Source organism: Tamandua tetradactyla, chromosome 12 (assembly GCF_023851605.1).
Source record: "Tamandua tetradactyla isolate mTamTet1 chromosome 12, mTamTet1.pri, whole genome shotgun sequence".
Lineage (NCBI taxonomy): Eukaryota > Metazoa > Chordata > Mammalia > Pilosa > Myrmecophagidae > Tamandua > Tamandua tetradactyla.
In genome coordinates, this window is record NC_135338.1 from 25,427,204 (window position 1) to 25,439,353 (window position 12,150).

The window sequence follows — 12,150 nt, forward strand, 5'->3', positions numbered from 1 at the left end:
AGAGGAGGAACTAGAGCCAGCGGGGCAGGACTGTTTGGAGAGAAGAGTGAACTTTCACCTCCATTATGAGTCAGCCTATCTTGGAAACAATCAGGCAGCAGAGACTGAGTGGGAGGCTAGGAACGGAGCCTTTCACTTGTTAGGTCAATGCTCAGAGGTTTCCCCAATTCCCGACTTGTTCAAGCTTTTGGGGTCACTGTGCCATGTTCCTCCATCTCAAAAATTTACTCTAGATATTCTTCAGACTTGAATACTCTGTGGGATCACCTTTGGTGCACAGCATTTTAGCTCTGAATGAAAAGAGCCAAGAAGGAATGAAAAAGTTTTTTTCATCTGCCAGTTTTATATAGTTGTACCTCCTAAATCTGTCTCCCTAAGCCTCTTCATTTTAGATATAACACATATTCCATAAGAATCTTTCATTTTTGAGAGATCCTTTCAAAATGGCTCTTGAAATTTAGCTGAAATTTGAAACCACCTTTAAAGCACTATTCTAGTTTAAATTTTGTTATTATTTTATCTTTGCTTGATGTATATGTATTTAAAATTACAAGTATAAATAAAACAGTTTTTGTTAAAACAAAAGGCTAGCATAAGCCAGGAAAGAGATAGGAGGCTTCCTTACTGTTCACCAAAGAATAGAAGCCAGATGCAGAGCAAAAGCTAACCTGAGGCTTTGTGTTTCTTAAAATGCCCTATCTATGAGTATAAGCTGGTATTAGTAATAGAATGTGAGGCTGATTTTCTTTCTCCTGATGCCAAGGACCATACCTTTTGATACACTCGCAGCTCTACTAGCTTTTTCTGAAGCTCACACTTTAGTCCTTCCTGGACAACTGGATCTGAAATGCAGTAGGCCAAGACCTCCAGGCACGACTCCAGGGGCCACCGGTCCACAAACCGTAGGGTTAGCTGACTTCTCAGAGATGGATCCTTTATGGCAAACAGGTACTGCCATCCTTCTTTGTCTACAAGGCAAAAAGATGCCAAGAGGTAGTAAGCCTGGAACCCCAAGAACTCAAGAGTCCAGGTTACTTCTCAAGAGAGGAGTCTTGTTCACTTTCACAAAACAGGAGTTTGGAGGATCCTTAAGATCTATTTGATGTTAATAAATTTTTATACTTGGAATCATTATATGACAAGGAGAAATCCTATACCTCTTATGTTTTCCTTTATGCAAAGCTGATCATCGTTATGGGACTTTCAGAAGGATGAGATGGAAGGAGGGAGACAGAAAGGAAGGAAATCTAAGGGAAGAAAGAAGGCAGGAAGAAAGATGGGAATTGATAGAAGAAAAGATGAAGCTTTCTGTGTTTTGCCATGGTCCACACATTAACACTGTTTCAGGCTCAACTCACTGGTGGAAATTTTAGTTTTCTTTGTAGCTTCCCCTCTGCGCCATATACCCACTAGAAAGTTATAACAGGTAAACTACTTTTACTCTCTGGATATTTTCTGTCATTATTACGTGACAATCTCTCTCACTCACATCCATTTCACAGATTTGAAAATTAAGACTCCGAGCAATTAAGATCACACAGCCAGTCAGTGAATTCCTCCATTTTCTCAAAGAGGGATTTTCTTTTTAAATTGCAGGCTATCATACCCAAAAGCCATTCTCTACAGTGTGCCTGTACTCTTGCTAGTGGAGTGTTGTAGGTCATTGGCTCTCAGCTTAGCTACACATCAAAAATCTGGGTTACATTTAAAGCAGGGAGCCTTGAAAAGAGGCCCACAACTTGTTTTTATAAATAAATCTTTTTTGGAACATGGCCATGAACAAGGCTGCCTTCATGCTACAATGGTAGAGTTGAGTAATTGTGACTGAGCCCACATGGCCCACAAAGCCCTTTGTGGAAAACGTTTGCTACCCCTTGTTTTAAAGTAAATATTTACTTTATTTGTAAATATTTCAATCAAATGCTTGAACCCTATCCTGGGCCTTGGAGATGGCACCCAGATATTTGTAGTCTTAAAATTTCACAGTGATTCTGATATGTAGGGCTGAAAATATTGGTTATAAGTGCCTGTTCTAAAGTCAGATAGTCTTGGGTTCTAAGCTCTGCTCCACTACTTACTATCCTAGGCAAATTTCTCAACCTCTCTAAGCTTTGGTTGCTTCACAGTAACAGGAGGTTGTGGTGGCACCTTTCTCTAGAGGTGTGAGGATTAAATGAGATGACACATGTGAAGCATGTAGCACATTACCTGGAAAACAGAAACACTCATGGAATGGTAAATATTATTACCACCAGTGAAAGAGGAGAGCCTAGCTTTCTGCTCACCACATGCTGCAGCACAGCTCAGGACTGCATCTTTTATGCTGCTCAACTGGTCCATGTCTTGCCCGTATACTTCAGTGAGCTGCAGGGCTCGGGGCCAATCTCTAGTCACCAGAGCTTCCTTGAAGGCCTTGGTCAGCACATCCAGGGCAAAGGGAGAATGCAGGCCCAGGAGGACAGTAGAGAGGATGGCCTGATCACAAAGACTCACTGGCAGACTCTGCCCCTGCTCGGAGGACCCTCGTAGGGGCTCCCAGGCAGCCAGGAGGGAGGCCTCAAGCACAGGGAACTGTTCCAAGAGGCGCTCACACTCCCGAGTTACCTGCTCTGCAGTCAGAGGTACCTCTCTGCGGCCACGAAGCTCCTTCCAGGACAAGCTGGGCTTGGTGGCCTTTGGCCCCCGGAAAGCCCCTAGGCAAGCCACTGTAGCCAGTAGCTTTGAGCGGGACTTAAGGAAGGCCAAGGTAGAGGAGGTAAGGGCTGGGGGTGATGAATCCCCTGGGGAGGAGCCAGGCTTTCTTTCTAATGTGGGATTCTCAGTTGGCCTCGATGAGCTCAGTGTAGAAAGTGAGACGTCATCCAGGCAGTGGGAGGAGTGCAACTGGGCCAGGATATGCAGTTGGGTAAGAAGGGATGAGGTCTGCTGGCTTTGCCAGGCAGAGCAAAGGGCAAGCGGCTTGCAGCAGTAGTTGATGATGACCTGTGGCACACTCAGGCTGATCCCTTCTCGGGCCAGAAGGATGGCCAGTCTGGAGAGAGAGAAGCAGAGGGAATGCAGAGCCTGAGTACAAAGGCACCATCTCCCAGTCTTATACACCCTCTCAGAATTTATACAGGCAAACGTAAATGCAGGCTCTGAACTATTGTTTCTCCCACCCCCAAGGTTTTTTTTTTTTAAACACAAAAGTTGGCTATTATACACAGCTCTTTCCCCCTCATTCTTTTTTAGATACACAGTATTCCATTAGTTTCCAATTAACTAGTCCCCCATTAGAGGATAATGAGTTTTCTGATCTTCTGCTGTTACAATAAGGTTATAATGAATTAACTTTGTACATACATCATTTTGCATATCTATAGTAAAGCTGCAGGATAAATTCGCCAAGGTAGATCGCTAGTTTAAAGAACATATGAATTTGTCATTTCAATAGATATTGACAAACCGCTTTCCCACAGGGGCTACACCAATTTATATCCCACCAGCAATCTATGAGATTGATAACATAACTAATGTATTATCAAATTTTTGGATTTTTGTCTATCAGTGAAGATTCATCTCTTAATTTTATACTTGCTACATAAAAGTTAGAGGTGGCAAGAAAGGAAAAGAAAGAAACTAGTTGCATTGAAGTTTAACATAGCTAAACAAGAGTAAAGGCAAACTGAGGACAAAGTCAAGCAGAAATCCCCACTCTCCAAACTGAACCTAAGCATTCCTCCTCCCTCCTTTCCCCACCCCGCCCCCCACACACTGAGGCCTTGGTTTCTTTGATGGAACAAGCAGAGGCACCTGGTTGTCTCCCTCAGGAGTGGCTCCTACCTGTCTGGGGGAACTTGTCTCTCAAGCAAGAGGTGTGACACCAGCTGGGAAGAGCTCTGCTGCAGGAGAACAAAGGGATTTCCTACCTTGATCTCCATGTGATCTACAAAGGTAAAAAAAAAAGTGGCTTTTTTTCCACCCCTGACTGTAATAGTTCATAGCCATATTTTCCAGAATTAATAAAAAAGTATAGTGGCAAATGAAGACTACATTGAGAGCCTATTGATTCATTCTAGGTAAAGGGCATCCTCAATACCACCCAGATCACAAGTTCATCTACATCTTGCCATTGCTCTAAAGACTTCCAACGAGGGATAAAGTTCAGTGAGTGTTGTGTTTTAGCCACAAACAACTCACTCCTGCTCTCTTCAACTTGACAGAAGAGTGTACAACGCTCACTCTGCAGACTCAAGCTAGAATCTGGTACCTATAGCAGATACTTGATTCCTTTCCTGGGTTCTTAAATCAACAAAGGGCTGAAGGTCAAAGAGAAATACTTTGCAGTCATTGATTCCATTAAAATGTACTGACTATCCACCATGTTCTGGACAACTGTACTAGGCATTAGGGAGACAAAGATGAATAAAACAGAAACAGATGAAGAGAGGAGGTTATTACAGATCTAGTGTCCTTTGCTACTGCTGTGTCCCAAAGCTCTTAATCTAGTACCTTTCCTCTTCTTGTACTGACCGTAAAACAGGCCAGTCATGACTCCATTTGCTTTTTCTTACTACTTACCAGGCTCAGAGCTCAGACTCCGAAGGAGAACTGCAGCCAGGGTGCTGCAGTAATTGAAGAAGGTGCCCATGTAATCAGTCTGTCTGCTGCCAGCAGGAATCTGTTTGGCCAGGTTCTTCTGGAGGAGCTGGGTCTGGATGTATACAGGATGGGTCTCTGCCTCGGGAGCTTTCTGGGTTGCCTGCTCCACCAGGGATAAAAGTGGCATGTTCTTGGGCTCTGAGAGGAGTTGTGGCAGGAGAAGATGTAGGCTTTAGTCTGTGGATCCAGCTTTGGGCCCATTTCCTACACAGTATATGAACTGGGCCTGTTGTACACTCCATAGGAGCACCCTATAGCTTGAGCACTATACTTACAAGACAGGTTAAAATCCTAGTAGTCACATGTGCAAGTGATTCTCAGCCAGGAAGAGTGTGAAGCTAGAGAAATCAGGGTGTATAGTTCTGCTTTCACCCCAGTGTCTGGGGTTGAAAAGCTTCATGAAGAGCATAATGATCTTTTGGGGAAGGGGTGATTGACAAATTGAGTATCTACTTGGTATATTTCTTATGAGGAGTAAGAAAAAAAAAATTATTGGCTAATGGAGTGTTAACCATCCTTTCACTTGAGAGGTGGGCAAACGGAGGTGTAGTTAGTTATGAGACCTGCCCTGACTTACTAGAGGATTGGCAGAGACCAGTTTTGGAGTCCTAAGTTGCTATTCCAACGTATTCGTTTACTCTCAGCTGTTTCTTCTCCCAGTTCAGCCCTAACCTGCTTAGAGAAGATTGGGCCCCCTACCTGGCAGCTCTAGTGCTTCTCTCAGCGACTGAAGGGTCTGGTCTAGCTGCTGGGAGAGGGTGGTTTGGCTGGCCACATAGTCCTCAGTTAGGCTGGGCCAGCATGTCTGAAGAAGCTCAGTGATGCTGTACCGCGGAGATCCTCCTCCTTTTTCTTCTATGGTCTCTACGGAAAACAAGTAAGAGAGAATAAGTGAAACCTAATGATGACCTAATGTTCTAAGTACAGGAGAACAAAAAGGGAAAAATGCAAATCACCTGATTTAGTTTGTCCAGATGACATAAGCAGATAATTAAGCATCTTGCTGATTTGCTGAAGAACAGCTGGAAAACCTCGAATGCCATCAGTACTCAGGAGTACACGGTCTAGCCGTCGACCTGGGAAATAGGTAAAGGAAGAGGGAATGCAGAAAGAATAAGATACTTTCAAAGAATTAAACTCAGTTCCGTATTTATATATTTTTTGAACCATAAGAAATTAAATAAAATTTATATTTTCAATGTTGATAAAGGAATTAACATATAAATATTGTTTTGTAAATTGAGTGAACATACTTGAAACCATGAGTGAAAATGTATGTAACAAATGTATAATATAGGGCAGATTAAATTATGTGCATATATTTGAGTTTATGGAAACACAGAACAGCAAAACATTAACTAGTATTAATTCTGAATGCCCACTAGATTGGTGATTAATCTTTCTTTATTTTATTTTATCATCACAATTGAAATCTTTTTTTTGTGTGTGAGACGTAACATATATACAAAAAAGCAATACATTCAAAGTACATTGCAACAATTAGTTGTCGAACAGATTTCAGAGTCTGGTATGGTTTACAATTCTACAATTTTAGTTTTTTACTTCTACCTGCTCTAAGATACTGGAGACTAAAAGAAATTATCAATAGAATCATTCAGCAATCATACTCATTTGTTAAACTTTCCCTTCTCTGTTTAACTCCACCATCACCTTTGATCTTTCTCCTAATCTTTAGGGGTATTTTGGGGTGTGCCCATTCTAACTTTTTCATATTGGAAGGGGCTATTGATAAAATGGTGTGCCGGTTTGAAGCTATTATGTATCCCAGAAAAGCCATGTCCTTTAATCCTCATTCAGTATTGCTGGGTAGTATCTTTTTTATCGTTTCCACAGAGATGGGACCTACCGAATTGAGGGTGGTAACTTTTGAAGAGATGGTTTCCATGGAGATATGTCTCCACCCAGTCTAAGTGGAGCCCTCACTGGAGCCCTTTAAGAGGGAACTACTTTGGGAAAAGCTTTAGAGCCACTACAGCAGCCAGAACCAACAGAGTCCACACAGCCAGAGACCTTTGGAGATTAAGGAAAATGCCCCTGGGGAGTGTCATGAAACAAGAAGCCAGGAGAGAAAGCTAGTAGATATCACCTTGTGACCTCCCAGATGAGAGAGAAACCCTGAACTCCATCGGCCTTTCTTGAGTGAAGGTAACCTCTTGTTGGTGCCTTAATTTGGACATTTTCACAGCCTTGAAACTGTAAACTTGCAACTTAATACATTCCCCTTTTCAAAAGCCATTTCATTCTGGCAGTTTTCAGACCAGAACATATGGGATGGCGGATGCAACTAGTTGATGTGGAGAACTGGCCCTTCTGTATTGTAGAACTTATCTGGTCCAGAAAACCACCTGGAGGTTGTAGGCTTCTGGAAAGTTACTCTAGCGCATGGAACTTTTGTAGAATCTTACATACTGCCCTACGTGTTCTTTAGGATTGGTAGAAATGGCTTTGGTTGCAGTTTGGCAAGTTATGATAGGTAGCAATGGCTAACTAAAGTTTGCTTAAGAGCGACCTCTAGAGTAGCCTCTTGACTTTATTTGAACTCTCTCAGCCACTGATACCTTATTTCTTAAACTTCTTTCCCCCTTTGTATTTACTTTTTTTTTTTTTTTTTTTTTTTAAAGAGAGAGGGAGGAAGGGAAGGAAAGACAGAGAAGGAAGGAAGGAAGAAAGGGAAACATCTTTAAACATTTTCTTGTTTTATTATATTTTGTTTGTTTGTTTGTTTTTTACATGGGCTGGGGCCGGGAATCGAACCGGGGTCCTCCGGCACGGCAGGCAAGCACTCTTGCCCGCTGAGCCACCGCGGCCCGCCTTTGTATTTACTTTTATCTTCTCCAATAACAAGGAGGAAATATATGCTGTGCTATTTGTATAACAACCAGTGTACCTGGTTTATTTCATGCCTGAGGTTTTGGGGCTAGTGCCCCAAAAGTGCCAGCAAGATGCTTCAGCTGTCAGCAGCAGCAGACCCAGAATTGTGGCCCTCCTATGGAATTGGCTTCTTAAGCCAACAGGACACTTGTGGATTTGCCTTGGTACTTCCCTCAGTTGTGGACTTGAGCTGGGATCATATCTGTCTTCTATAATTGCTTTCAGTGGAATCTTGACACTGACTAAGACTATACACAACTTTATGGACAGGGATTATTTCTCACCCCTCTCCTGTACCACCATATACTTGGAATAATCTGGAGACACAGTAGGTACTAAATACATTCCTAATTGATTGATAGGCAACCACTGCAACTATTAACAGCTTGAATAATATATACTTCCATTTTAGAATATAAATATTAAGCAAGGGGGGGAGGGAAATCACTGAACTCAAATAGCGTTGCACCTGCCACAGTATACTTTTTTAGAAAGACTACGTGAATATTAAAGGGCATTTTAACCAAGAACTCAGAGGTGACTGGGAGGGGTGTGGAGAGTTAACATAGCAGGCCTGAGACTGCTATCCTTAGAAAGGCATACTTTCAAGATTGGCCCTTGGCTGGTATCTGGGGACTTGACTGGTAAACAGTTCCCTACACTGTATAAAACTTTCCCTAAATTATGAGTGGTTCACTGTGCCCAAACAATTTTGTACAAATAATGTGGCTTAAACAGAACATCTGCTTTCCCTTTGGAAATCTGGTGCATGCTAGGCTAGAGGGTGTCTATGTGACTAGATCCAATAACAACCTTAGGCACTAAGTCTCTAACAAATTCCCCTGAGGAAAACATCTTGTATATATTGTCACAACTTGTTACTGGAGGATTTAAACACATTTCATGTGACTTCACTGGGCGAAGATTTTTGGAAACTTGCACCTAATTTCCTCTGGAATTTATCCCGTAAGTCTTTTCCCTTTACTTACTTTGCTTTGTATCCTTTTGCTGTAATAAGCCTTAGTCAGGAGTAGGACATCAGGCTGAGTCCTGTGAGTCCTCTTAGTGAACCACTGAACCTCAATATAGGTTAAGGACTCCTGCCCAACCCCCACCCCGTTCATATTCCTGAAGCAGAACATTCTCCTTTTGCCCCTACTGGTGAGAGTCCTTTCAATGTTGGTTGTATGTACTAATGATGGGTGGGGGGTAGAATTTTACCTAACTCTGTCTTCACATACTCTGATTCCTCTAATTCTATATACATATTCCGGGATATTTTCAAAATGCTGTCCTCCCTCCAGCTGTAATCCAATAAGTTTTCCCTCACACTTGGTTTATAATCTCAAGAAAGTCCCAGGTTTTATATGAGAGTAGTTCATTTAGGAAAGGGCATGTAGCTGAGTGGCACAGATTCCATTTATATAATTTTTGACCATATATTTATTCCTTGAGCTTATCTATAAACTAGAAAAGAATTTTCCCAACTGACTCAAGTTTGCTACATCTTATGTTAGATGAGCTCTAACATAAGTAAAGGTGAGACTCAACATTATGTTTATTCCATCAGATTGAAAATGAAGAAATTTAATTAATCCTTTCTCCCTGTTCCCCTCTGCCTCCCAATCATCATTTTCTTCTTGCACAACTTATCAAGTCTCTAGGATATCCATTTCCTTATTGAGGATTAAGGGGAAAAGAAGCACACTCACCTCGGCTCTCAAGACTACTGTTCAGACGCCGTTCAGCTGTTTCCAAGAGCTGCTTGCAGGTTTTCCATAGCTGGCACTGAGAGCAAGCTAAGTCAAATGCAGCCATGGCAGGGGGACTAAGGTCTTCCAGAATCTCTTTCAGGGGAGCAGTGGGCTCTGCCAGGGTACTGCTTATCCAAAAGTTCTCTTGGAGTGTAGGGATGGGGTCTCCAGAGGTGCTGAGTAGCTTGTCGGTCACGTCAGAGATGGAGTAAAACACCATCCCTGGAAGCCCAGCAGGGGATTAAAAAGTAAGGAGTTAAAATGATTCTAACTATTAATTTTATTATGAAAAGTAGTTATTTAAAAATGCTTAGGAACTTCTGGGGAAAATGGCAGAATAGGGAGCTCCAAGACTCAGTCCATCCACAAAAACAAATATTAAACAGGCAAGAAGTGTCTGAAACAAGTATTTTGAAACCCCGGAGGCCAGAAGAACACTGTACTGTTTCCAGGAAACAGCAGGAGGAAGAAGCTGATAAATTCTGGTAAATAACCAACTTGTTCTCTCCACATGGTGACTTGGTACCTATCTCAACTCTTAAGGCAAGCTGTTTTGGGGTCCAGTCCCTGGATAGCTATTGGTGACAGAAAAGGACTAAAAATTCTCTTCCCCAAGAATGGGGCTGGGCACAGCTGAACACTGATCATGGCTTTTGATTAATGAATTCAGATTGCTGGGTCCTGGTTCTGAGGGCAGCTATTACTTTAACCCTCCCCAGAAAGGGCAAGAGGTAGTAGAGATTTAAAGACACAGAGCTTACTCAGGGCTGCAAGAGACAATTAGCTGAAGGGCTGCCTGGGCAGGCCAGAAAAGCCTAGCTTTGGGGAGTTTTTGGAGAAGATTTTGGTATTGTTCCTGATTTCCTCCCTAGGGCATTTTGGAGCCAGTCTGTGTCCAGTTAATAGGTCCCTGGCCCTGAGTTGGCTCAGAAAGATTGACTTGGGAAAATCTTCTCCAGGGTAACCTCTTCCAAGAATTTGCCCTCCAGGCAAAAGCATGAGACAACAAAAGGAATGTAAAACACTACAGAGGCAGAACAGTCTGGGACAAAGGCCTGGGAGACAGAGGTCTGTTTCCTAGAAAGCAGAGAGGACAAACAAAGTCAACACCAACTAACAAACAAAAGCCCAGGTCAAGACAGAAGCCCTGAAAGACAAGGAAAACCCTGTACACTACATTTGCTTTGGACAGACATTCTTGATAGGAGGGCTGAAGCTCAAGAAAATGTCTGTCTTATCACCAGCTGGCTACAAAACCAAAAAATAGACATGGCAGCAAATGAACATCAGAGTAAACATTTTTAAATACTAAAGTGTACAATGTGCAATAAAAGGGTATGAGACAAAGAAACAGGAAATGATGGCTCATCCAATGCAAGAAAATAAAAATCCAGAAAACACCAACAAAGAAGACCAGATTGTGGACATAAAAAAATCCCTTAAGAAATGATTTCAAAAGTACTCAAGATTAATTAAAGTATGGAGAAAGAACTAAAGGCTATCTAGAAAACAATGAATGAGGAATATGAGAAACTCAGTAAAGAGAGAGAAATTAAATAAAAACAATCAAACAGAACTACTAGGGTTGAAGTTCACAATAACTGAAATGAAAAAATGCCCAGGAGGGTTTTAAGAGCAGATTGGGGCTGGCAGAAGGGAGAATCAGTGAACTTGAAGAAAAGACACTTGAAATGAGTCAGGCTGAGGAGGAGAAAGAAAAAAAAAAGAAATACTAAATGGAAAAATAGTCTAAGACAGTTATGGGACACCAGTAAGTGCACCGATATACACATTATGGGTGTTCCAGAAGGAGGAGAAAGAGAGAAAGGGACAGAAGGAATAGTCAAAGCAATAATGGCAGAGAATTTTCCAAACTTAGCAAAAGATGTGAATATGCCAAGATGCCAAGAGAATACCAAGCTGGATAAAAATGAAGAAAAATATATCCTGTCATACAATGTTTACATTATTGAATGCAAAGGCAAGGAGAGAGTTCTGAAAGCTGCAAGAAAACAACAATGTGTTATGTACAAGTGAGTCCTAATTACACTGAGTGCTGATTTCTTACCAGAAACCACGGAGGCAAGAAGGCAGCGGGCTGGAACAAAAACAAATGCCAGCCAAGAATTTTATATTTGGTGTGACCCTCTTTCAAATATGAGGGAAATTCCTGGAGTCTACCCATACCAATAAATAAATAAGTAAAGTAAAATTTAAAATGAGGGAGAGTTTAAGACATTCTCAGATAAACAAAAGCTGAGGGAGTTCCTCACCACTAGGTATGCCCTACGAAAAATGCTTCAGGAAGTTCTTCAGACTGAAAGGAAAGGACTCTAGACAGTGGTTCAAACTGGCATAAAGAAATAAAGACCTATGGTAAAGGGAACCATTTGCGTAATTATAAATGCCAGTATTGTTATATTGTGTTATACGGTATAGAACTCCACTTCCTACTTCCTACAGGTGCTAAAATGCAAATGCATAAAAGTATGATAAATCTAGGTTTTTGAACATACACTATACAGAGATATAATTGGTAACAAGTACAAAAAAAATGCTGGGGAGATAGGATAGTATAGAAAAAGTATAGGTACATGCTATTGAAGTTAAATTGGTATCAAACCAAAAATGATTTTAGCATGTTAAATTTTAAGCCCATGGTAACCACAGGGAAAAGAGATGAAAAATATATATGGAGAGAAATGAAAAGGGACTCAGTTATCATGGTCCAATGCAGAAAAGCAAATAAATATAAAAGTAGGCTTCAAAGGAAGGGAGGGACAAAAAAGGTTTAAGACCTACAAAGGCTAAATAGCAAACTGGCAGAAGGCAGACCTATATTATCAGTAGTGACATTAAATAT

At 41.5% G+C, this 12,150-nt stretch overlaps 1 protein-coding gene across 1 annotated transcript in view; it reads right to left on the reverse strand.

Annotated features, from left to right (window-relative positions):
* Positions 1-12,150, reverse strand: part of ZFYVE26 (zinc finger FYVE-type containing 26) — a 95,986-nt gene that overhangs the window by 33,801 nt on the left and 50,035 nt on the right. Inside the window, exons 16-22 of the mRNA XM_077122810.1 lie at positions 9,246-9,509; positions 5,598-5,717; positions 5,341-5,505; positions 4,561-4,779; positions 3,823-3,925; positions 2,286-3,031; positions 772-968 (exon numbers count right to left, since the gene is read on the reverse strand). Coding sequence (XP_076978925.1) covers positions 772-968; positions 2,286-3,031; positions 3,823-3,925; positions 4,561-4,779; positions 5,341-5,505; positions 5,598-5,717; positions 9,246-9,509 — 1,814 coding nt within the window. The remainder of the gene's footprint in view (positions 1-771; positions 969-2,285; positions 3,032-3,822; positions 3,926-4,560; positions 4,780-5,340; positions 5,506-5,597; positions 5,718-9,245; positions 9,510-12,150) is intronic.